Source organism: Myodes glareolus, chromosome 5 (assembly GCF_982192425.1).
Source record: "Myodes glareolus chromosome 5, mMyoGla1.1, whole genome shotgun sequence".
Lineage (NCBI taxonomy): Eukaryota > Metazoa > Chordata > Mammalia > Rodentia > Cricetidae > Myodes > Myodes glareolus.
The window spans coordinates 58,097,363-58,121,700 of NC_142030.1; the positions used below are offsets into that span (position 1 = coordinate 58,097,363).

Consider the following 24,338-nt stretch of genomic DNA (forward strand, 5'->3'; position numbering starts at 1 on the left):
AGCATCTAGCTCGTGCGGCTGTTGGGAGGAACACAGAGGAGATGTGGGAAAGGCTCAGAACAGGAGCGATCTCAGCACTTGCCATTGATGTATTCCGGGCCCTGGGAGCTCTGCCTTTGAGACCTGGTGCGTTGTCTCTGTGCCACAACAGAAACTTAATTATAATAAGCCCCTGAAGAGTTGCTCATTTATAAGCTGCATCTCGTCTCCCGGAGGCCTGTCTGAGCACCCACCCAGCGCCTTGGAGCACCTGCGCTGGCCTAGCTGCGGCTGCCTGGGAGCCCACCGCAGTCTAATTGGCACCGTTTCTGGACTGAAATAAATTCAGCAGGAATCTGTAGTGTTGCCAACAGATAATGAAAGCTGACACCCAGGTAATCGAGCCCTGCACTAGAGGACAGCTGAGTGTCAGCACCCGCTCCGATTTGTCACGACGCAGCCAAGTGCTGCCTCCTCTTTGACTCATTACCAGCCCCTGAGGCAAGCTCATCCCCCTCACCCCATCCCGACACACACCCGCCTTGCCGCAGACCTTCTCTGTCTCATGGACCTGTTCCTGTGTCTGCTTCCTGCCCTGGACGCCAGCTTCTCAGCAGGTGCTCCCAAAATCCATGCTGAAGTGGGCCCTGCTCGCTCCTGTGCTCTTCCCTAAGCCCGAGCTAAGGTGGAAGGCTTCGGAGGACAGGTGACAGGACCCATGAGGACTGAGTAGTTTCCACACATGCTTATGAGCCATGAACCATGAGGGATGGTGGCCCCTCAAAGAAACCAGGGGCCTAGGAGATAGCCCTTGAACAAGACACTGTAACAGTAACCGCTATCTGCTGAACTAACCCTTACCCAAAACCCTCCTGGACCGGTTCCTTTGCTTCCTCTGGAGGTAGAGGCAGAGGCAGAGGTGAAGGCATATACCCAGGTCGTGGTCCATGACACAATATGATGTTGGCACAGGAGAAGCACAGGGCTCCACAGGAAGGAACATGAAGGAGATGACCCTAAAAGTGTCTCATGAGTCTGTGTTCAAGCTGAGCACTGACTGAATCTGAGCTGCTTTGCAGGAGAGGCGCCATAGTTCTCTGCCCACCTCCTCAGGAGGGGCGCTGTAGGATGTCACCCTGTGAGGGCATCTCCCTAGAGGCACATGGATGACTCACAGGCCTGTTAGGTCTTCTGACCCTGCAGGCTCTCAGAGTATACCTCCACCACCAGGCAGAGCTCTGTCCTGTCCCCAACAACCTTGAGAGCTACTGCTGGCCCTGACCTTGGCCACAAGTAATGGAACCCCAAGATTCTCCCCCTGGTCACCTTGCCTCACAGACCCGCTAGACAGTGGGTATACTTGGCATGAACAAAATATGAACAAAGAAAAGTGAATTTCCACCGGTAACTTTATTGATAAGGAAACATTTTGAATTAAACAAGGAGTTTAGCAAAGTCTATAAAAATACACATGTAAATAAAATCAGAAGGGGACAAGGGATTTATACATTTGCTTTCCTAGTGATCCAGGAAAGTTTATCCGATGGTAAAATACATTTGGAGCAGCCCATCTGGCCTGAGCCCTGGGGAGCTGAAAGAACTTACCAGAGGGGAAGGGGTGGAGGCGGGGGTGGGGGCTGCGGGCAAGGCAGCGAGCCTCAGCGGGCATTCAGAGGCCAATGGCTGGGCAGGGGTGGAAGGCAAGTGAGCTTGGGTGTGTTGTTCACTTTAAATCAGTCTGCCCACCTTACCAGACTAGCACAGAGCTTGGGTGGAGACATCAGGTGTCCCAAGACACAACCCAGAGACAAAGCCCTGCCTACGGGGGCAAGTGCCCAGCTGAAGCTGCCAGGCTCCAAGACCCAGAGCCGGTTTCAGGGCCACCTACTCTATTACACCAAGAAGAAGGGCTCTGATGGCCTTGCCTGTTACCCAGGTCTGGACGTAGGACAACTGACTTTGTTGCTTCCCTGCATGGGAGTGGTCACAACAGGATTAAGAAAAGCAGTGGGATCTGTGAGTGGTGGGCTGTAAGGACAGGCAGGATTTTGACAGACAGGGCTGGAACTGTGTTCGGGGAAGTCTTGAGAAGACATGTGTCTGGGAACAGGAGCAATATGGCGGGAGACGAGGCCAAGGGAGCAGCTGGAGGCCACCGTGCCCCCCAAGCATGGAGGGCAAGATGAAGCAGGGCTCTACTGTGTCCTCGATGCCTCTCCTTCATTCAACACAAATATTGAGTGCAAGACCATCCCCAGGTTCCCCATGAGTGCTGGGCATGGTGGGCAGGGCAGACCCCACCCTCTGAAGCTGGCACTGCCTGCATGAGGAGCTCTGAACAGAAGCAGCCCCTGCTCAGTGCTGAGCTTCCCCAAGCCCCTGCCAACCACAAGGGAGGCAGAGGGTACTGTCTGGTCCAGGGAGAAGGCAAGGGTCCTTTCAGTGTGGTGGTTAGGGTAACAGGTAGGACAGGCCAGTGATGCTCCCCAAACCACACACACACACACACACACACACACACACACACACACACACACACGAAGATGCATTCCGCCAATGGCTGGGAAGGGGCAAGATTACGGGGTTAGAAAGAAAAAGGGGCCAGAAGCAGGAGACTGGAGCCTAGCCTCCTCTCCACTGGGCAACAGGCCCCTTCACTTGAAGGGCTGGTCTAGAGAGCTATGCCCTGAGCTCCTCCGGTCATCATTCCTGTAGTTATCTTTGTCTTCCCTCTCTCTGGAAACTTCTGTTCGCTTCTCTTGAGGCTCTTGGTAAGCAGCTCGGTTCCTAGAGGGCAATGGAGGAAGAAGAGAAGGTTAACCCTCATGGCGGTGAGGGGCCGGGGGTAAACTGGTCCAGCCATCATCCCCACCCAAGAGCGGCAAAGGAACTTGGTGCTGCAGGCCTGCTTTAGGGGTGCACAGTGAGATCTCACAAGAATACTCCACTGGTGGGCTGAAGAGACTGTGGGAGCAGTGTGTGTGTTTCAGCCTAGACCTGACCCTTGCCTTGCCACGAGAAGGCCTGCTAGAGATCAAAGTGTGGGGGACAAGGGCAGGACTGAGGTCCGCCCTTGATGTGGGTGAGCTGCTCATTCCCCAATTGCGACTAGGGAAGACTGAAGCACCAGCGTCTCCGGGGGGGCTGAGTGGGGGTACCCAAGGAGTTGGGATGTCTATTTCCCTCTGCCTCTTTCCAAGGGGCCCCCTGACCCGCACACTTACGGCCTTGCGTCCTCCTCCTCGGCCTTTTCATCCTTGTCCCGGCAGCAGCAGCAGTAGACGATGATGCCAATGATGATGAGGGCCACAAACACACCTCCCGCAATGCCCGCATACAGCGCAATGTTCATGGAAGCTACGAGAGGATGGAGCAGCTGTACCTCCTGAGCCCCAACTCTAGCCCCTCACCCCCCGAGTCAACCCCTGGCAACAGAGGAGAAAGCCAGGCTAGAGGTGAGGAACCACAGACTGGTGCAGGGCACAGCAGGCGGGTCCCTCCCAGCCTCTGGAGAACCAGCTCTTCTACCAGCCTGGGGAACAGTGGCTACAGACCTCTGGTAACACTCTGCAAAGGTCATGGCCCTGGAAGATTGTGGTTAGACAGATCTAAGGACACTCTTAAGGACAGAGGAGCAAGCGAGGAGAGAAAGACCTGATACAGGGCTCCTCAGGCTCTACAGAGACCCTTAGTGTTAGCTACGCCAGCTGTCAGCTGACGTTTGAAGTAGCTGTGGTCTCCCTTCTCCCCACAGAAAGAGACTAGGGTTTGGACCAAGGCAATGGGTTCTAAGCACGTTTCTCACACTCTCTGAGGGGCCCACAAGACAGGCATGGCTGAAGATGTCTCCAGAAGTCTGTCCCAGGCTCTATTCCAAAGAACGGGAGGAGCTGGGCTGACCTCAGCGAGAGGAAAGCCTGGGCCAGGAGTCATCTGTCCAGGGTGACAGCAGCCAGCTCGTTCACCTCCATCAGCCACCGCTGGGCCTCGCACCCTCCCCTCCCCACCCTGCTCTTACGCTGTCTGGGAGCCACCGTGATGTTGCAGGACTCCACTCCCACTTCGTTGCTGGAGGTGCAGATGTAGTAGCCCGCCATTTCCGTGGTGAGGTTCTTCAAGAGCAATGGCTGGCCTGAGGCTGAAGGAAGAGCGGCAGGGTGAAGAGATGGTGTCAGGTCAAAGGGCATTTAGGTTGTTTCCAGGTTCTGGCTATGACAAACAATGCTGCTATGAATAGAATTGAGCACATGTCTTTGTGGCACAATTGAGTATCCTTTGGATATAGACCCAAAAGTGGTATTACTGGGTCTTGAGGAAGTTTGTTTCCTAATTTTTTGAGAAATCACCACACTGACATCCAAAGGGGCTCTTCCAGCTTGCATTCCCACCAGCAATGCAGAAGTGTTCCCTTTCCCCACAACCTCTCCAGCACAAGTTGTCATCGGTGTTTTTGATCTCAGCCATTCTTACAGGTGTAAGATAAAGCAAAGAAAACCAGCCCACAAATCACAATCCCAGAGAACCTAGACAACAATGAGGACCCTCAGAGAGACACACATAGATCTAATCTACATGGGTAGTAGAAAAAGACAAGATCTCCTGAGTAAATTGGGAGCATGGGAACCTTGGGAGAGGGTTGAAGGAGAGGGGAGAGGTAGGGAGGGGAGCAGAGAAAAATGTAGAGCTCAATCAAAAAAAATATATGGTGTTAGGGTGGAGTGTGCACGGTCCAAGGCTAGGAGGCCTGAGTCCCTCTGAACTAGCCAAGCTGATATGTGATGTAGGAAGAAAGACCTCTAAGGCCACTGGGGGATCAATATGGCAGGCGGGACCATACTGAAGGACTTCAGATCCAGTCAGGACCCTAGGTGTCGAGTCTGGCTTTGCCCACTTAGTTGATGTATTTGGTAAGTAACTTGGCCGTCTTTTTTCATCTATAATTAGAAATGATAATACCTGCCTGGCAAGGTACTTGTGAGCCTGGAATGAGGTATCAATAATAAATACAAGCGCCCAGTAGAATGTCCGATGTGCAGTTGGGACTTGGGAAACATAGATGCGTATTAAAGGGAACACGCATATGTGATGTGTGTGGTGTGGGGTATGGATACAGGTATTGGGGAGCGTTGTGTGAGTTAGGGGACAGTGTCAGTTTAAATGCTTCCTCCTCACCCATCACCACTCTAGCCAACAATTCTTCAGCCACAGCTGCCTCATCGGGGAGTGAGAGTGAAAACAGCCCACGTAGAGCCCGAGGACGTGGAACAGATATCCTCACAAGAGATCTCTCCCTGAGTCCACAGTTCCATGGGTTAGTACCTAGACAGCCTAGACGTGTGTCCTGCTCCCAAAGGCCTTTGTCAGGACTGCAATGTCAGTCTCATCAGGACCCGGCTGCCATTGGCTGTCTTCAGGACCGTGCAACCACCCCCAGGGTGTGTTCTAAGTCATCAAGAGAGACCTACTACAGACCTGTAGACATTTCAGAAGCTGTCTCTAATCTTCAGTAGCCAGCTCACATGTGTGTGCATGTGTGTGTGCGTGTAAGTATACATGCACATATGTATACACATGTGGAGGCCAGAAGTTAACATCAGGTGTCTTCAATCTTCTTCTTATCTTACTTTTTGAGATCAGGTTTCTTGATAAACCCAGAGCTCACCGATTCCACTGCTTGATGGGTGTTCTGTGAACCCTGGAGAATCCTGTCGCTGCCTTCCCAGGGCTGGGGTTACAGGCAGGTGCTGCCGTGACCCGCTTGTATGTGGTTGCTGAGGATCAAACCCAGGTCCTCATAATTTCACTGCAAGCATTTTACTGACTGTGCTACCCCCCTCAAGCCCTGAATTCTGAGCTTCTAATATGATGACAAAGCTACAGATCTGATGCTGCAACCGCGCCAGTTTTATCTCTTGATGCACATGTGCAAAGCCAAGGGCAGCCCACACAGGGTCCTTCCTCCATGTTCTGGAATTACTGTGTCATACGGTGTCTCAGTATCACATTGTTTCCGTCTCCCAACATCCTTAATTGGAGGTATTGCCATGCCAGTACCCCGAATTCGAATTTCCCAGGAGGAGGAGAGAACTGGCTTCTGGGAGGTGTCCTCTGCCCTTCCTACTGCTATGTACATGTGCATACACATGCATACACACTAATAATAAGTAAACAGATGCTTTAAAAACATCTTTGCAATGTATGCCTATGGAAAGAATTTATATATGACATAAAACTGTCATGTTAATTCACTCCAAACCAAAAACATCTACATTCCAATCACGGCTCCAAACAAAGTGAGGAGACTCTCTATCCTTTGGCGTCTCTGACCGACAAAGGAAGACGCACATGAAACAATGGTGGGGCTATGAGCAGTTACAGTTCAAGATGGAAGTTGTATCTGAACTCATGGTGAAGGGGTTTACTCTTGTCTGGGGGCTCAGAGGAAGCCTCTAACAGGAGCGAGAATAAGATACAATCATCCTGAATTGCAGCTCATTGGTTTTATTTTCCTCTCTTCTTGTCAAAAGTACACTACCTATTTCATATTCTTCCCTTAGAGCCCAAGGCACTATTCTCTATAAAATGTGACAGCCTTGGGATTCTAGAAGCCCGCTCCTGGGTGTTTTCTGGTATATCCCTTACGTGTGATATTTACATGTGATTCTGGAGATGTGTCTGCAAACACAGCAAGTGTGGAAATCTCTGCGGTTGTGAAGCTTAAGGGTGTGGCCTACAGGTGTTTTACCATGCCTGGGAGCAATGGGCACCCCGGGTTGGGGTCCAGAGTATTAACATTCCTGTTCTCTGACCCTGTTGGACTTATTCTTAAGAGAATTGTGAAGAAACACACTTTACAGAATGCTCTGTGACACCAGGTGTGTTTAGGAGGCCTTGTGCTTGCATCAGATTCCGCTTGAAAGTGTACTGCTCTGTGAATCAGGTGTCCACAGCACCCTAGGGCAACTCTAGGTTGTGCTTAGGGTGAATCCTGGGGGTCTTGATGTATGAGCCAACTCCATTCTTCCCCTAGTCTCTGAAGCAAACAATGGGTTCTAGAAACTTCTCTGGATGAAATAGCAGTCACCCCATGCCACCAATTGGCTTTGATTGAATTGGGGATCCCAGTTTCCTTCCCTTTTGGAAAGAGTCAGCTAGTTTCTGAAACCCAGTTTTCTGTTGTTTGTGGCGACATCTTGTGGTCAGCATAGGAAATGCATGACAGACATCTGTCCTCAGCTGAAGCCCTGACCACCCTAAGATATTGATGTTGAATTGGTAAGATTTGCTCTTTCTGTCCCCTCCCACCAAGGCTGGTCAGTAAGCTCTGGATACCACATCTCATCCCAGGGTCTGGGGTGGACCCATCACTGTCCCCACGACCTCTTCCCCTAAAGTGTTCCGGTCTCCTTCCTTAACGTCCACATTCCTGGTCCTTCCCTCCTGAAACTCAATCGTTGGAGCACAGTTCCTCAAACATCTTCAGAGCCCTCCTGCGGGAGACCGCCTCTTCCTCCAAGGAAGATAATAGCACCATCTCAGCTTTGGTTACGATGTGTTGTTGTTGTTCTGTGGTTTTTGTTTGTCTGTTTGTTTTTCGGATGGGAGAACTTGTGGGTGACTTACAGCTGCAAAGTTACAGCAGGACTCTCGGGCTCTCTGTAGGGCACTCTATGAACAAGAGGCCTTGCGAATGTCCCACTGCCTCCATCACATTGTCCAGACACAAGAGGGCATGGTGATCACCACGCCCGTGGTTAATACTGCCAGTCTGAATCAAAATCACCTAGCAGATAAGATTCTGGGCATGCCAGTGAAGGATGCCAGATCAAGTCGGCCTCGGGCATGGTTGTGTGGAGCAGTCTAGGTTAAATTAATTACAATGGGAAGATCCACTTAGCTGTGGGCAGCCGTCCCCGGGCTGGAATCCGAGGTTGAATAAAGGGAGAACATCTGTGCATCTCTCTCCTTCCTGACTGCATATGCAATGTGGCCAGCTGCTCTCATCAAGATATCTTACTGCAGCCGCCATCTTCTTGGCGGGTACTCCAGGCCTGAGTTCTGACAGAGAAAATCTGAGCTTAGAGCTGAATAAAGCAGAGAAGCAAATCTTCCTTTAAACTCCTTCCACGCCCTCAGGATTCACCCACTTTCGGTCAGTAAAGAAACGAAGTTTTGGTCCCTAACAACTTCTTGGGATGGAGGTGGGCATTTGTGAGGCTTCTTGGAGGAGCCCAGTGCTTACAGAGAAAAGTCTGACCTCCTAGACTGACACCCAGGCCCCTCTCCAACTCTCCTATCTTTCCCATCAACAGCCTCTCATATCAACTCTGCAACAACACGCATCCTACCCCGCAGCCACATTCATGCCATGGGTCCCATGCTGGTTTTTACCCTGAAGGGCGTGCTGAGCATAGCTAACAATACCTAGAGTTGACTGAGTCCTGCACTACCCACAGCACTGATCTTGGTACTTGGACTTTGGGTCTCCCTTCACAGCAACAGCACGAGCTGAACACTGGTGCTGTGCCCATTTGACAGATGTGGAGACAAAGGCACATAACAAGTAGCACGGCCAGGATTCGAGTCCCTGGCTGCTCTTAAGCACTAGGTCACACAGCACTGTATGTCAGTCACTGCAGTTCGTGACCTCATCACCTTCAGCCCCGGACCCCACTGTGCACACTTTGCTGGAGGACACTTGGTTATGCTCTCAAACCACGAATAGCGAGAAGCAAGGGTAGAGCCAGGAGACTACAGAGTTTGAGGACACCTGCCAGGTGATTTCAACAAAGATCCAGACATTCAAAACCTTGCACTCCAGGGCCAGGTGAGATGACTCTTTGGGTAAAAGCACCTGCTGCCAATTGGGACAACCTGAGTCCAGGTTCAGACCCTGGGATTCACATGATGGGAAAGAATCGGCCCCCGTGGGTTGCCCTCTGACCTCTCACTGTGGTGTGCTTGCGCATATATACAATGCATACACTGAAAGTGCAATTTTAAACATGTTTTTAAAAGCAGCAACCAGAAACACGCCAGCAAAGCTGGAAGCCTGTGGGATTCATATTGCATCATCTTTTACCATAAGTCAAATGAGTTCTACTAACTTTGATTTTGATGTTGTTTTTTTTTTGTTATTGTTGTTTGTTTTGGTTTTTTGTGGGGTTTTGTTGTTTTAAGACAAGGTTTCTCTGCATAGCCCTGGCTGTTCCAGAACTCACTCTGTAAACCAGGCTGGCCTTGAACTCACAGAGATCCACCTGCCTCAGCCTCCCAAGTGCTGGAATTAAAGGCACACACCACCACCACCTGCCCAACTACGAACTTGTAACCTCCCCTCCTTCGGGTCAGCTTCTCAAAACAGGTGTGTCCTGTTGTCCAGTGTCGTTTACACTGTAATGTGTCTCTGCCTAAAGCATCTTCTGATTGGTCTAGTAAAGAGCTGAATGGCCAATCACTAGGCAGGAGAGATAGGCATAATTTCCAGGGAGAGAGAGAGGAAGAGAAGAAACATGGATGTGCAAATTTCGCCAGCAGACTCTGAGCAAGTCGGATGTGCCCCACTGAGCAGAAAGGTGACGCCGGATGGCAGAACACAGATGAATATAAGTGGGCTAACTTAAATTATAAGAGCTAGTTGAGAACAAGCTCAGGCTAAGGCCAAGCTTTCGTACTTTAATAATAAATTTTCTTATTATTGAGCTGGTGGCCCAAAGAAAAAGCCAAGTACAATGTCTACCCACAGGCTTTACTCTCAGCTCTCTGTTCCATTTCCATACACACACAGGACTGAAAGACCTCAAGGCTAAACCTTAGAGGCATCTTCCGGGCCTTTCTGTTCCTGTCTGAGATCGCTGGGGTAGCCATGGCCGTGGAGAGCCCAGGGGCTTTCCACACACAGGTGGACGGAATGGCAGGAGAGTGTTTACACGGTTCCAGCTCCGCCCCTTCTCCTCTTCCTCCCCCTTTCTTCCTTTCCTGGCCACTAAGCCTCTTCCTTTTCCTCCTTCTAGTTTGTTTCCTGACCAAAAGGTCAAATATTGGCTGCCCTGTACAAAACGGGTCTCCAGGCAACTCTGGCTAAGTCTGCCATAGCCTGCTCTGAGAATGGGGGTCCTAACCGTCTATGGTGTTTGTGGTGTCTGAGATGGACTGCCCTGGATAGGAAAGGGGACTAGAAAACCCCCCCCACCTCAAAAGTGGACTGTAGGCCATAATAACGCTTCAAAGAGCAAGCCCCAGTGTTTCTGCACAGAATGCTTAGCAGGACACACTTCCTCGGGAGAATCGAGGCAGGGGTGGGAAGAATAGAAGAGATGTCACTTCTGTCTTTGGTAGCTGTGAGATGCGTAGGTATTCATATGGGAAACAAATGCTTTGAGCAACGGCACAAGAAGGCACAAGGGCGGGTCTGGGGAAATGGTGCTTGGATTGCTTGGTCAGCCTCTGTCTCCTCTGGTAGCCCTGGCTAGTCAGATGCACCCATATGTGGAGCACAGCCGCCTTCCCTGTTGTCCCCGTCACCTGGTTGGGTGAGTGGCCGCTCCTGGTTCTGGGCATTGTAGCTCTTCCAGCTGTACTGTGGGCTCGGAGAGCCCTCTGCAGACCGGCATGTCAGATTGATGTTGTTCCCAATCACTGTCTCCCCTATGATGCTGCAGTCTGGCTTGGAGGGTGGAACTGTGAGGGAAAGAGAGCGCAAGAGAGGCGTGAATGGCATGGGGACAGTCACTGCCCGCCCCAATAGCTATCAACCCATCTCTCCCACCGCACACGCAGAGGCAGGCAGAAACTTATAGCCTAGAGGTGAGATTTAATGTTATAAAGTTAACTCCCCCCCCACCCCAGAATGTCCGCGGTCATCTCACGCTCTCAAATGGGCAGCACCAGAGATTGCGTCGTATAGCGCGCCCTTCCCAGCCTAACAGCGTCAACTTCATCAGAGAAGCTGTGACTGACCACATACCAGGGACCCTCAAGCCCAGGCTTGTGGGCTGCTAATACGTCCTCAGGGGAGGAGAGGCTGAGGAGGCTGTTGAACTCTCGCCTGAGCTTCCAGCCACTCGGTCATGCACCAGTGACCGTCTGTAAGTAATTCTGCCTGAATTGTTCATGTCTTGTCTCGGGAGGTGCTAGCATTATAGTGTATATGGACTGTGGAAGGCGAAGTGAAGGGGGCATTGTCCGTCTATACAGCTGTGAAGAAGCTTTGCATGCAACTCAACGCTATCATGGGTTCTCCGAGCAGAGCTTCAGTAGAATCACCTTGGTTTCATAAGTCACTGGGGTCATGGAGAGTTTGTTGGCAAACAAACCATCCAAGGTAAATAGTATCCTTGACAGGCTGGTTGGTAGTGGTTTCTCGTGCTCTCTGGAATTGTGGGAGTTTGAGCATGCCCAACATAGCCATTATACAGATGGGGGCCATGGAGCACAGAAGGGACATTTGTTCTCGGGTCCTAGCGGAGGTGGGACTAGAACCCAGGTATCTCTCTTCCAGTCCAGACCCAGGGCTTGCTCTACTGACCCACACGAGCTCTCTCTGCTGTTGACTTGGCAGAGATCATAGTGTTCCTGATCTCTAAAGTTAGGGGACAGCAAGACTGTCCTGTAAAGGACCTTAAGGGAATTGTAGGCTCGGTAGACCACAATACTATTGCCAATGCTGTCTTTTCTTTAGAGGGAGGGGGTAGGCGTATAATATTTTTTTATTCTTTGAAAATTCCATACATGTATGCAAATTTATTTTGATCATGTTTACCCGCCCCCCCCCCCGCCCTTCCCTCTGGAGACCTTCTCCCTCCCCCTTTCATTTTCTGGTTTTAATACTGTTTTAAAACCAAAAGGGTGGGGCGGGCTATGGGCTGGAGGGCGCCGGGGGTTTCCTCACACTAGGTTTACAGATCTCTGTAGCCCTCAGCTGCGGCTCCTTCAGGCCGTCTTCTGCGGGTCTACCACGGCCCTCTCCCCCTGCTTTGCTGATAAATTGGATCAGCACAAGTGGCTAAAGAGAAAGAGGGACCCCAGGCAGCGCAGACCTTCCTGCTGGGTGGCGAATGAGGTTGAAGAGATGGAAGGGGCCCGAAGGGATCAAAGGCATGCCGTCGGGAATGTTCATGAACCCCAGCAACCGCTGCCAACCATCTGTCCTTGGTCCCCCTGGCTTCTTGAGATTCTAAGCCTGTGTCTCTCCTCAGCCTTGTTAAGGTCACATTGAGGGGCGTGGGGTGGTTCTTTAAATGTTATTAGGTAGCCTGGTTCTGCCCAACAATGCTGGGCACTGGGGTGACACTCCAAGTGGGTCAAGGAGTTCAATAGGGGACAAAAGACAAACAATGACAGAGCAGGGGACAAGACTGCTGGGGCAGAAAACAATGATCCGAGACAGCATATGGGCTGTGACCTGAAGGTCACCTCGGCGAAGGTAGTGGCAGGGATTAAAGCAGAGATGAGTGTGCTGGACAGGGGAAACAGGAAGTATCCATGAGACTTCAGGAGACATCTCTAGGGATGAGGAAGGGAGAACACACAGTGGGGAAAGTTGTCACTGATGTCCTTGGGTAGTGGCCTGTCTCCTCTACTTTCATCACATGCCCTCTTGGCTAGCTTGCTTCAGCCACCCATCCTGAGGGTTAATAGCAGCCTTAGTCCACCTGGAAGTTGCTGGAAGAACAGTCCCTGACTCTCCTCCCTCTCTCTTCCAGTCCGGCAGTTGCAGATTTTCTTCTTGGAAACAGGCCGGCTATTATTAATGCCTGACATCTGCTAACACAGCTGGGCCAGCCAGGTACGGACCCACCAGACACATTAGAGGCACTCCCTTATTGCCAAACAAAACCCAGGCTTCTGAGGATCAAAGAGCAGGTGGGCAGAGTGCCTGCCAGCAGCTGGCTAACTGTCAGTCTCCTGCCCATCCTGCTGGCCCAGCAAGCAGCCCTGGGGGTGCTGTGGAGGTGGATTTATCCTCTGGGTACTCCTGCTGGGCTCTGCTTTCTCTCCTGGGCCCCACAGCGGGACCCTGCAGTGCCCTTACCTAGCCAGCCTCAGACCTGCCTTTAGCCTTTAGCAGGAGGCTCAGCGGCAAACTCCCAGGCGCCCCATCAGATTAAGCGGTGGAGAGGCAGTGGAACTCCCTGCGGGGGCGGGGCGGAGGGGGCGGGATACAGGACAGAAGCAGGAAGTAGAGTTCTGGAGACTAACTGCCGAAGCGCAAAAAGCAAATAAATGTCCGTGGTGGAAAACTAGATTGCTTACTCCACTCCTTGTCAAGGAATGCAAGGAGCAGGAACTCCACAAACTAACTGCCCACGGGAGGAAGCGGCGGTGATGGCCAGCAAGGGTGATCTGCTTTTCAGGGGGACTGTGTTGAGATCTTTTGCTCCAGGCTCCTGACCACAGGCCCTAAACTTCCTGCCTGACCCCATCCCAGGCGTGCCCCTACCCTCCTTCTCAAGATCGCCGGCGTGCCAATCACAAACAGCGGGGACCTCGAATCATATCTAGTTTAAAGAGCCCCACGTGAGGGGGCTAAGAGTACTGACGGGGGAGGGTATCTTGTTCTCACACAGCCTGGTTCACAAGCAGCATTGTAGGTGTTACCTGTGTATTTACTTTGAGAGTGGCCGTAGAGGATGGAAGCGAATGTGTTAGGCTTCGAATCCTCTCCGATGCCGGTTGTCCTCTCTTAAGGACGTCAGGGGGCGCCAGAGGCCAGAGCAAGGATTCCACCTGACGCACAGGCTGCTAAAACTGGCTTCGCAGCTTCCTGAAGGTGAGTTAGACAAGGCTAGCTCCCAGAGACTAAGGCTGGGGGGCTTCCTGCTAGACTGCCCAAAATAAGCCGCCCCGTATAATTATAGCCTTTCTCCTTTAAAAAAGCATACGGCTATAAAGACACAGAGAAAGAAAACTTTCCACAAAGAATCTCACTGGGTTTTAATTAGCATGTTGGATTAAAAAAAAAACAGTGAAAGATTGGTTTCTATGAATTCCATATTATCTGATTAAACTTGTCTCCTTCCTCTTTAGAAGTAGCTGGTCCTTAGTGTAAGGCAGGAGAACCAGCAGAACCAGACTTCAGATGTATACGGGCTCCTTCCACTTCCCTTTCGACTCGCTGAAATCCTCTGTCAAAAAGGCAGGACAGTTATTTAAAGAACGCAAACTTTATATGTGTCCGTGTATACACGATCCATATATATATTATGTATAATTATATATATTTATACACACACACAAAGTGAGGTAGTGGGGTATATTGTAGTATTGCTTGTGGGGAAAAAAACCAAACAACAACAACAAAATAAATGAGCAAACAATGAAACCTGTCCCAATAACCCTCAGTGTGAAACCCTTGAGTAAGACATCGTGCAGTCATGAGACCAGATGTGCTCTCTGGCAGTAGGTCTGAGTGTGCTTGCCTGGAGCACCGTGTGGAGGTAAATCACCCCATTTCTTCAACAGGCAGAGGAAGGAAGGAACACGGGAGACCTCTAAGACGCCTGGCTGCATTACCATTGGCTGCCTCCGAGTGGCAGTGTGGGAAGAGGTCTCAATTACGCTTTACGCAGCATTAGTGTGGGTTGCTGTATATTCTGACACACTATAATGCTTTCTGTAAGTCCGGCAACTACCACACACAATTTAAAAGAAAGTCTGCCAAGCAGTGTAGAGGGGAAAAAGACAGAAAGGACCCATTGTTCTCACACACAGTGGCTACCTCCCGGGAGTGGGGCCATTTCTTATACTGGACATAGACCAGGTTCTCACTAAAGTGAGTCAAAACCCAATAACCGCTTTTGACTCAATTACTTCCTTTCTCTGGGCCTCGTTTACGCAGAAACTAAAGCATATGAGTTTCCAGATCCTTCCAAAACTATAAATTCCAACAAATTCTCCCGTGAAAATGATGACCCTTCAGATATATTCCCCATTGGTTGGCGATGATGCCTTCATTAGTGGTAGGGTAGGGAGACTGCAGAGAGAAGTTGAATTAACAGCGGGGAAACCCATCGCCTATGAAAGTCACAATCAGCCCTCTGAGTGGCAAGTACTGAGATGAGAACCTGCGTGTTATGTGGGAGTTCCCTTCCCTTCTCTTCAGAAATGAGTTTGGCAGGGAAAAAGTTGGTGTGAAGGGGAGAAAGGGCAGAGGGACAAGGGATGACCCCAAAGCCCCTGCCCTCAGACCCAGCCTGCTGTTCACTGAGAACCCTGTCAATATTGGGCTCCAAAGGGAGACGCGGAATCCTGACTCTGCTCTGAGATAGGCAAGGCCGATACAACACAGGGCTGATGATCAAGCCCTGTTGCACCTGAATTTATGGCTGGATGCTGCTGCCAGGGCTCTTATCCACACCCTTCTCCTGCAGGAAAAGATGGGGACACTCACCGAGGACTAAGAGGCGGACTCGAGACCTGGAGGTACCATCCAGATCTGACAACAGGGAGACGGAGCACTCGTAGGTGCCATTGTCGTCCATGGTCAGCTGGTCGATGGTGATAGAGGCATCTGAGCGGTCAACATCACTGGACATTAGCACACGGTTCTCATAACGGCTCCCATAGATGTACTGTTTATTCAAAAACTTCCAAGTGACTACTCTTTCCTAAGAGAAAGAAGAAATGTTGTCAGGTGCTGGCATAGACCTGCCCTGACCCAACCTTTCATCCCCAGAGCCCAGATGTATCGACCAACAGTATCTCAAACAGATGTGCAGTGCCTTCTGGCAGATTCTTAACTAGCAAATCCTAGACTTTAAAGATTTAAATGAAAATGTTAGGGGCTGGAGTTGTAGTTTAAGTTGGTAGTGCTTACCTAGAACACACACAGAGACCTGGATTTGATCCCCAGCACCATATGGGTAAACTTGAGGTGGTGGTATAGGCCAATCATCCCAGCATTCCAGGGGTGGAAACAAGAAGAAGTTCAAAGTCACCCTCGGTATGAGCAAGTTCTAAACCAATCTAAGCCAATGTGAAACCCTAACTCAAATCAAAAACAAAACCAACACAAAAGCACACACCCTGGAATACTTGCAGTAAACGAGGCTGTCTCAGAGCCCAGCACTTGGGTTTGGAGCCAGCATCTCACTCCTTGATTTCCTCTTGGTCCATCGTTTATTCTCACTCCTTCCTTGCTTCACCCAACACTTTCTGAACACCGCTCACACCAGGCACCAGGCTAGGTAATTTGCTCTCAAATTCCAAGCTTACTTCATTTTGACTATTGTCTCGGAATTTGTTTATTCGTTGATGTTTGGAAGCAGCACACTAGTGACTTATACCACAGATGGCCAAGCCAGATTGCCTCCGTCAAATCCTAACTCTGATGCTTGCTGGCTGAAAGTCCTGACCAGCACCCTTGACTGCTCTAAGCCCGTTTCCTCGCCTACAAAGTGGAGATGCCGATAATAACACACCTCATGAAATTGTGGTGAGACTAAAGCTGGTAATCTATAGAGAGCAGCTGGAGTTTGCCAGGGGTGGTGTCTACCATTGTTAGCCATTATTAGCCTCCACCACGTCTGCAGCATATAACTCGTGAATTCTGAATAGCCAACCACGGTATCTTATGATTATGAGATTTGAAACTGGCCCGTTGAGGGAGGATTTCCTAAAAGGGGTGATCATTGCCTTGAAGCTTAAAAGGCAGCTGTGCATCATCCAGGTCAATAACCGGGAGACGGGAGCACTGCATACTGGTGCAGGGTAAACGCATTAGGCGTTACAGGTAAAGGAAAAACCTAAAAACAGACAGCAAAGAGTATGTGTTCTGTCTACATGTGGGATGCCTAAAGTATCTGGGGAACATTCAGGTGGAGGAATTCAATATGGCCAGAATGGTCGGCTGAATGTCACTGATGATAGGTAAGGAGTTAGACGTGAGGACTCAAGGAAACCACGTGATATCATGGTAGCTGTGTCTCCTGCCCCTTTGTGGTTAAGCAAACTGGAAGATGCAGTTAGTTCCTCTTGATGTGTCAGAAACTAAGGTACCAGAGCTCTTTCTTGTCCCCCATGCACACTTCTGAGGGGCCTGCATCCTCAAATGACCCCAGCTTCATTATTACAGCATGTACACTGTGGGTCTGACTCCCCCCCCACTTTCTGGGCTTTTTAAAAGAATCATAAGAAAAATTATTGTAAAAGCAAAATTCAGTCCACTGTGATATGAGAGGAAAAGGGGATCATATTGTCCCAGTGAATAGGTGGCTCACCTCTTAGATATTCATAAACTGTTCCATGTCTATATGCAGAACCCAGTGGGCTGCCATCCTCTCCCCATTAAAGTCAGTCCACGCCAGTCTCTCCTTGGGGTGCAAGCTTTGCCTTGCTAAATAAACTGCTTTGACTGTATATGTTTCTTCGTGGAATTCTTTCTTTTGAGAACTGAACTACGGAGAAACTTTCAGTTGGTAATTCATCTGAGGATGAAAGCTTGGGTGCCAGTGCACATGGGTGTTTACTGAGACATGGGCTAGACATGACAAATGGCGAGTGCCCAAGTCACTCAAAGAATCAAGAAGAGCTCAGAGAGGTAAAGGGGATCGCCAAGCCAAGATCCCCCAAGAGCCAAGGGAGACGGGACTCCGGAATGGGAAGCGGTTGCCCGTGTGAGATGCTGGTGACTTCAAGAGTGTTAGGAGAGAAAGTGGGCAGTGGTGGGCAGGGAGGAGACTGGCGACACCGTGCCAGTCTCAGTTCTGAACATGCCGAGTCTTTCCAATTAGAACAAGACACTCCGGCTTTCCAACAGACACAGTCCAAGTCAGGGCACATGGCTTAGCTATCGGAACACAAGTGCCCTCAGCTGGACGCCCTCGTGCAAGACACGAGTTGTCCAACCCTACCTGATAGCCCTGATAGGATTGACAGCCCTTCTAGAATGTCTGACTGAGACAGGGAGGTGAAGAGAAGAGAGAGGATGAGGTGCCGTCTAAGCCCGTGAACTGTCCATAGATGCCCAGCTCTTTCCTGACCCTGACTGGCACTGTCTGGGTTTTCCACCCCATAGTACCATCTTATCAATGATACCCTAAGATTGTCCCTGGGCCTCTTTTTGACCATACCACTTTCTAGGACTCTCAGATAGCAATCCCTTGCTCTGCACTTGTTACTGGTCCCGAAGGAGCTGCCTCGATTCCTTGTGGAAGCAGACTATCCAGTGGCTAATGAACAAGCTCCCTGTCTACGTCAGCAAGCAGAATAAGTCAGCCATAGACATCACACGCCATCTGCTGGGGGGCACGGTGCCCTTTAGTTCCTCACACTAAAACAGCAGCAAGGACGCTGCTCTTTCACCCTGGGAGCAGGCAGGATGGGGACTGTGGCCATCGGGACCCTTGGTGCGTGGAGATAAGACGGACTCCTTCCTTATCAGTCCTGCCATCCAGGATGCAGGTGTCCTGGGATTCTGTCAGGGAGAAGGCTAAAGCCTCTTTCTCTGGATGGCTGGGGGTGGGGGATTTTCTCTGGCAGATACGTTAGGAAGTTTTTCCCCTAAAGGAGACCAAGGGAGAAGTAGCAGAAGGTAATGGGGAAGGACAGAATGCAGGCGAAAGGACACACAATGTAAAGCTAATTTTCCCTTAATTTCAACTTTATCATAGTTTTTTTCCTTTATCTGTAGTTGATAAGTGTGTTGGTTAGGTTTATGTCAACCTGACACAGGCTAGAGTCACCAGGAAGAGGGACTCTCAGTTGAGAAAATGTCTCCGTAAGATTCTGTAGTGCATTTTCTTGGTTGATGACTGATGTGGGCAGGGCCACCCTGGGCTGTTATGTAGCCCTGGATGCTATAAGAACGCAGGCCGAGGAAGCCACGAGGAACAAACAGCAAGCAGTTCTCCTCCGTGGCTTCTGCTTCAGTTCCTCCCCCAGGTTCCTGTCTGGAGCTCCTGCCCCCAGGATCCCATCTTGAGTTCTTGCCCTGACTTTCTTTGAGGATGAACCGAAGGGTAAGTGAGATAAACCTTTCCTCTCCAAGTTGTTTCTGGTCCTGGTGCTTTATCAAAGCAAAAGAATCCTAACTAAGATAATAAACAAATCCAAATGTAATTGGTAGTTAGAGTGTAAAACCCAAAGCAAAGTTCTGTGACTTCTATGTGGTCATCCCTACTGTACAGAAGTTCACTGAGATGTACAGAGTTTGGGACTGGGCAAGGATTTGAGTGCCTGCCTTAAGCTAGCTGTGCGCTGGCTTTGCAGGTTCACTAGAATAAAGTTATTTTATTTGTCAAAGAATTTTTAAGAGAAACGGGAGGAGGAAGCGGGGAGGCTGGAATCAAATGGGATCTCTTTCTGGCTTCACCCCCAGGCTGTGGGGTTACAGGTGCCCTCCAGCACCCCTCTTGCCCACATTAACATCTTGAAAGATCTGACCTAAATGTATGAAAGGATGTGCCATTTCTTATAAACAGGCTTTTGATCACAGATGAGATACATTTTTTGACTTTATCAAATCCCCAATTGTCAGACAGTTTGAGCGAATGCTGAGAAAACAGTGGACACTGTGGGTGAAGATGAGGATGGGTAAGTGTCCCATGAAATGCCCTAATTACAGAAAGTGCAAGTTCACACACCCTTTAACCCAGACGATCCACTCTTACATGTTTGTTTGTATTTTATTTGTCTCAGAACCTGGTGATGCAAGGCAACTAAGTTCCACTTTTCATAATCTATCGGATGATATATATAAAACAATGTTTGTGTTTATTGTGGCAGCAAAACAGGAAATAAATCAGTGATATATATACATATATATAGAATATCTTCATAAAATGTATTTTGAAGTAAGACATGGAGTCCATAGCTCAGCGGTACAGGATCAGATGCATAAAGCCCTGGATTTGAATCTCAACCCAGACAGCAGAAAAGAGGGAGTGAGTGATGTGACAGAAGGAAGTTTTTAAGGCATGATAATCATGACCCATGGTACCCTGGTTCATTCTGGAGTCTTACCGTTTCGGTCCTGAGAAGCTTATCCCACTGAATAAATCCGTCTCGATCTGAAGCGGAGGTGCTGTAGGTACACGGGAGAGTGACGCTCTTGCCTCGAGCTGCCCGAAGAACATCCTGTGTAGTTTCCACAGAAATAGCATCGACAGCCACCCAGACTGAAATGAGAGAGGAAAGCAAATGGCACCGACATGCACACCCAGACCCCTGCAAGGATGTTCAGAGACGCTCTGGGGCCCTCTGAAGCTGCTATAGCAGCCTTGGTCAGGGCATGCTAACTGCTGTCTCCAAGACCAGGTCGGGGGGGGAGCTCAGGTGCCAGGGTCTGCCTTCTCCCTACCCTGAAGTGTCCTGAAGAAGTTCCCTGCATCTGTTGACTGCCAACCTGGCTTCCAGTCTCAGCCCTAGCCCTGGTCAGCTGTGTGGACTGCTCTAAGCCCGGGTTTTCTCCTTGGTTACTGGGAAGCTGAAAAGTTTTACTTGTTGCCGAGCACAGAAAACTCTTGATAAATGCTTTGTTGTGACCATGATTTTTGTTTTCACTTACTTAACAAATATTAATGTAACACTTGCATGCTATAAAGAACTTTATGAGCGCCCGAGCGGTGGTGGCGCACACCTTTAATCCCAGCACTCGGGAGGCAGAGACAGACGGATCTTTGTGAGTTCAAGGCCAGCCTGATTTATAAGAGCTAGTTCCAGGAGAGGCTCCAACGCTATAGAGAAACCCTATCTCAAAACAAACAAACAAACAAACAAAACCAAAAAAACAAACAAACAAAAACCCATTATGAGTAAGATTAAGTCAAGGAAAAAGAGAGTATTTCTAGGAACATTTATCAGAAAAGAGTTAAAAAAAAAACAGCATGGGCTCACCTTTGCCTCTCACACACTCACACACACTCTCCTCCCTTAGTGCGTTTCCCCAGTTGTGAGATGGAGTCTCTCCTTTTGAATCTGGACAGTCTATAACTATGATGTGGGGACATTCCATGGCTCCCAAGCTAAATTGTGTAATAGAATATGCATTGTCTGATCCTTTGGGGATGCCCCTCTAGGGACCTGACTAATATCTAGTGAGCAAGCCCGGAAGACACACAAGAAAATCAAAAGAAAGTTTCTCAGACACCAAGCAGAAAAGGTGTCTCCTGAACAGGAAGCAGGTGGTGATGGTTTGAATAAGAGTGGCCCCGTAGGCTCATATATTTGAATGCTTGGTCACCAAGGTGCACAACTCTTTGATAGAATTAGAGGGATTACAAGACCTTGTTGGAAGAAGTGTGCCACAGTGGGTGGGCTTTGAGGTTTCCAAAAGCCCAAGCCAGGCCCAGATGTGTTCTCTCTCTCTCTCTCTCTCTCTCTCTCTCTCTCTCTCTCTCTCTCTCTCTCTCTTTCTCCCCCCCCCACACCCATCCCTCTCCCTCTCTCCCTCTCTCTCCCTCACTATGGATCAGGACATAGTTCTCAGCAATTGCACCAACACCTGCCACCACAATGCCATGCGCCCCACCATGATGGCAGTGAACTAAACCTCAAACTGTAGGCCACCCCCAGTTAAACGCTTTCTTTCATAAGAGTTGGTCATGGTGTCTCTTCACAGCGAAAGAACAGTGGAAAAGACGGGGTCAGCTGCTCAAATGTCAGTGGTCTGGAGCTCAGGACCGGAGACCGGCAACTGGATGTGGTAACATGAAGATGTACTTGGCGTGGGCGACTGGAGTGGAGCAGTGAAGGTGGAGCTTAAGTGGAAGACGTTTGGGGACAAACAGGACAAGAGTAAGCTAGAAGACTGTTCTGGAAAGAACAGGAACCCATTACAACGAAAGTATGCATTAGGACCAAGACAGGTGTGTGTCTTCAGGGAGGAAATGGTATATTTGATGCTTCAAAAATATTTTGAGGCTGTTTATCGAGAAGAATGAGCCAAAAAAAGAAAGAACTAAGTAGGGTGGTCGGAGGAGAAGACTTGGGACCCCAAGTCATCCGCCTCCTCGGACAAGATGAGGCTAAAGGCACGGGTAGATTGGTAGGCTTGGGAGCAGCTGCAAGAACAAGTCTCCTCTCCTGTGATGAGGGTTCTCCATTAGGAAGGAGAGCACCCTGCTAAAGATAGCCTTCCATTGCCTAGTTCTGAAGACAGCACTGTGAAGTCTTGTCCTCAGTCTTAATCTTAATCTTTCCTTCAGTTAACCTTAGCAAGGTGTGCTGGTTATTAACTGTCAGTTTGACACAACCGACAATCCCCTGGGAAGAGTCATCATTGAGAAATGACCTAGATCCATTTTGACTATGGTATGTCTGGGAGGAACTATCTTGATTGTTCATTGAGGCAGGAAAACCCAACCCACTGTGAGCAACACCATTCCCTAGGCTGGGGTCTCTGAACTCTGTAAAAGCAGAGGCGGTAAGCTGTCCAGGCAAGCAAGAACATTTATTCTTTCTCTGCTCGTGAATGCGGATATGACGTGACTAGCTGCTTGATTCCTGCCTTGACTTCTCCTAAATGACGGACTGTAACTAGGTATTGTGGAGTCAAGGAAATCCTTTCTTCAGTGGCTTTTGGTCAGGACAATATCAGAGCAGAAATGACGCAAGGACACAAGATGTTCTTGAAATGCCAACAGCTCTGGAGTGGAGCTGTTCATGCTTTGGTGCGCAGTTTTCACCCACAGTACTGCACTCAAAGTGAGAGCACACTACCTTTACAGAGTGGGCACTGCCCAGCGAGGGGGCTGGATGATGACAGCTTCTGGGGTCGCTTTGTAAAATCAGAGAAACAGGTAGTGGGGGCGGCGATGAAAGAAATAAGTTTTCAAAAGCCAGCCTTGTCCTCCTTGGCATTTGTAAATTCCTGACATAGTCGGAGCAAAGAGACACCAGTGCCGGGGGCCACTGAGGACGGATTCAAACACTGGCTTCCAGGGCATCTGAAGCCTGCTCCTGAGCGGTCCCCACCCTGGTCATGGCTCACCAAAGGCTCCTGCAGGTCGCCAGAGGTCTCTCCACCACCTTCATCTATCAGAAAACATCTGTTGTCGTCACTAGCAGCGTAGCCTTCACCAGGAGGCTGTTTGCTGGGAGAGGTCTCTGATTCTACCCACCAGGATCGAGCTGCAGCTCTACATCCTGTTCAGAGACCATTCCCTGGGTTGCCTAGTGGTAGTCATGGCAACTGCCATTGATGTACATCTCACCTCTTACCTGGACCCATTTCCCCGGAGCCTTGTCCTCAAGGTGACCATTCTCAGGCCTCTTTGTGACCGTCTTATACATGAGCTGCGTGTCACAACTGCTATCAACCACTAGTGGAGTCCGGGTACCACTCTGTCTTATACATGAGCTGCGTGTCACAACTGCTACCGACCACTGGTGCAGTCCGGGTACCACTCTCTTATCACAGAAGTTCTCACCACCACATCAAAGAGAACCAACTCATCAAGTTACTCCTTCAGTATTGAATGTCCACTCATGCATGACTAATGAACGAGAGAGGAAGCCAACAGTCAGGAAAAGGAGAATAACTGGTGATTCCCATTTCCTACCCAACTTACATTACGTGAAATACAACTCGGTAGCACAGGTACAAGTATTTCATAGATATCTCTCATTTATTCTCATATTCTCTTTTATGCTATCCCTAGTTTTCAGATGACAAAGTTGAGCTTCAGTGTTAACATGTAGCTCAGAGGAGCTAAGCAATTTGTCCTATCTAGATATAGTGGACAAATGTGAGAATGTATCTGGTGTTTCCACCTGCCCAACTATCAGGGCAAAATGATCACATTGCCTGGGCCAGAGGTGACAGGGATGGTGTTTGCACTGACCTCCAACCTTAACCTTTCCGTCACTCTCAGTCCTTGTAAATGAAAGTCTTACATCCTTTCTTCAGTCTACAGTGAAGAACGTAACATGTCTGTGAACAAGACATTCTTTTCTGGAAGGCACGACAGAAACGCATGAAGCCGCCTTCTTACTAGAACGGGGTTTATGGACACAGACAAACTCACACGTACACTTAGTTCTCTCTGTGTATAACAGGGATGCTATGTATGTGACTGAATGCCCACAGGTCTCAGAAGAAGGTGTTGGATCTCCTGGAGCTGGAGTTACAGGCTGTTGGGAGCCACCCTAGGTGGATGCTAGGAATTGAACTCAAGTCCTGTGGGAGAACAGGAAACATTCTTAATTGCTGAGCCACCTCTCTAGCCTCCATGCAATCCACTTAATCAAACTCCAGGTAGAATATTTTCCAGCAGAAAATAAATGAACTTGAGCTTTATGTAGGCGAAGAACTGGGCCTGGGAACGAAACCTGCTGTTGGAAAGTACCTTACAGTTCTGAGGGATTCCACATCTTTGTCATGGGTGAGGCCTGTCAATCAGAGCAGGGTACCCTGATTC

General features: G+C 49.5%; 1 protein-coding gene and 1 long non-coding RNA gene across 5 annotated transcripts in view; one reads left to right on the forward strand and one right to left on the reverse strand.

Annotated features, from left to right (window-relative positions):
- Nucleotides 1–1,370: 1,370 nt before the first annotated feature.
- Gpa33 (glycoprotein A33) overlaps nt 1,371–24,338 on the reverse strand; it is a 36,044-nt gene continuing 13,076 nt past the window's right edge. The window contains exons 2-7 of the mRNA XM_048421520.3: nt 19,942–20,096; nt 15,371–15,587; nt 10,504–10,659; nt 3,998–4,117; nt 3,204–3,336; nt 1,371–2,766 (exon numbers count right to left, since the gene is read on the reverse strand). Coding sequence (XP_048277477.3) covers nt 2,634–2,766; nt 3,204–3,336; nt 3,998–4,117; nt 10,504–10,659; nt 15,371–15,587; nt 19,942–20,096 — 914 coding nt within the window. The 3' untranslated portion in view covers nt 1,371–2,633. The remainder of the gene's footprint in view (nt 2,767–3,203; nt 3,337–3,997; nt 4,118–10,503; nt 10,660–15,370; nt 15,588–19,941; nt 20,097–24,338) is intronic.
- On the forward strand, nt 10,650–17,337 carry LOC146894912 (uncharacterized). Of its 4 annotated transcripts, none has more exons than XR_015001336.2 (4): nt 10,650–11,066; nt 12,684–12,766; nt 13,599–13,750; nt 15,351–17,337. It is a non-coding gene; the product is annotated as an uncharacterized LOC146894912 (long non-coding RNA). The 4 variants fall into 4 exon arrangements; XR_015001337.2 differs by having other exon boundaries at nt 13,669–13,750; XR_015737889.1 differs by lacking the exon at nt 10,650–11,066 and adding an exon at nt 11,400–11,464.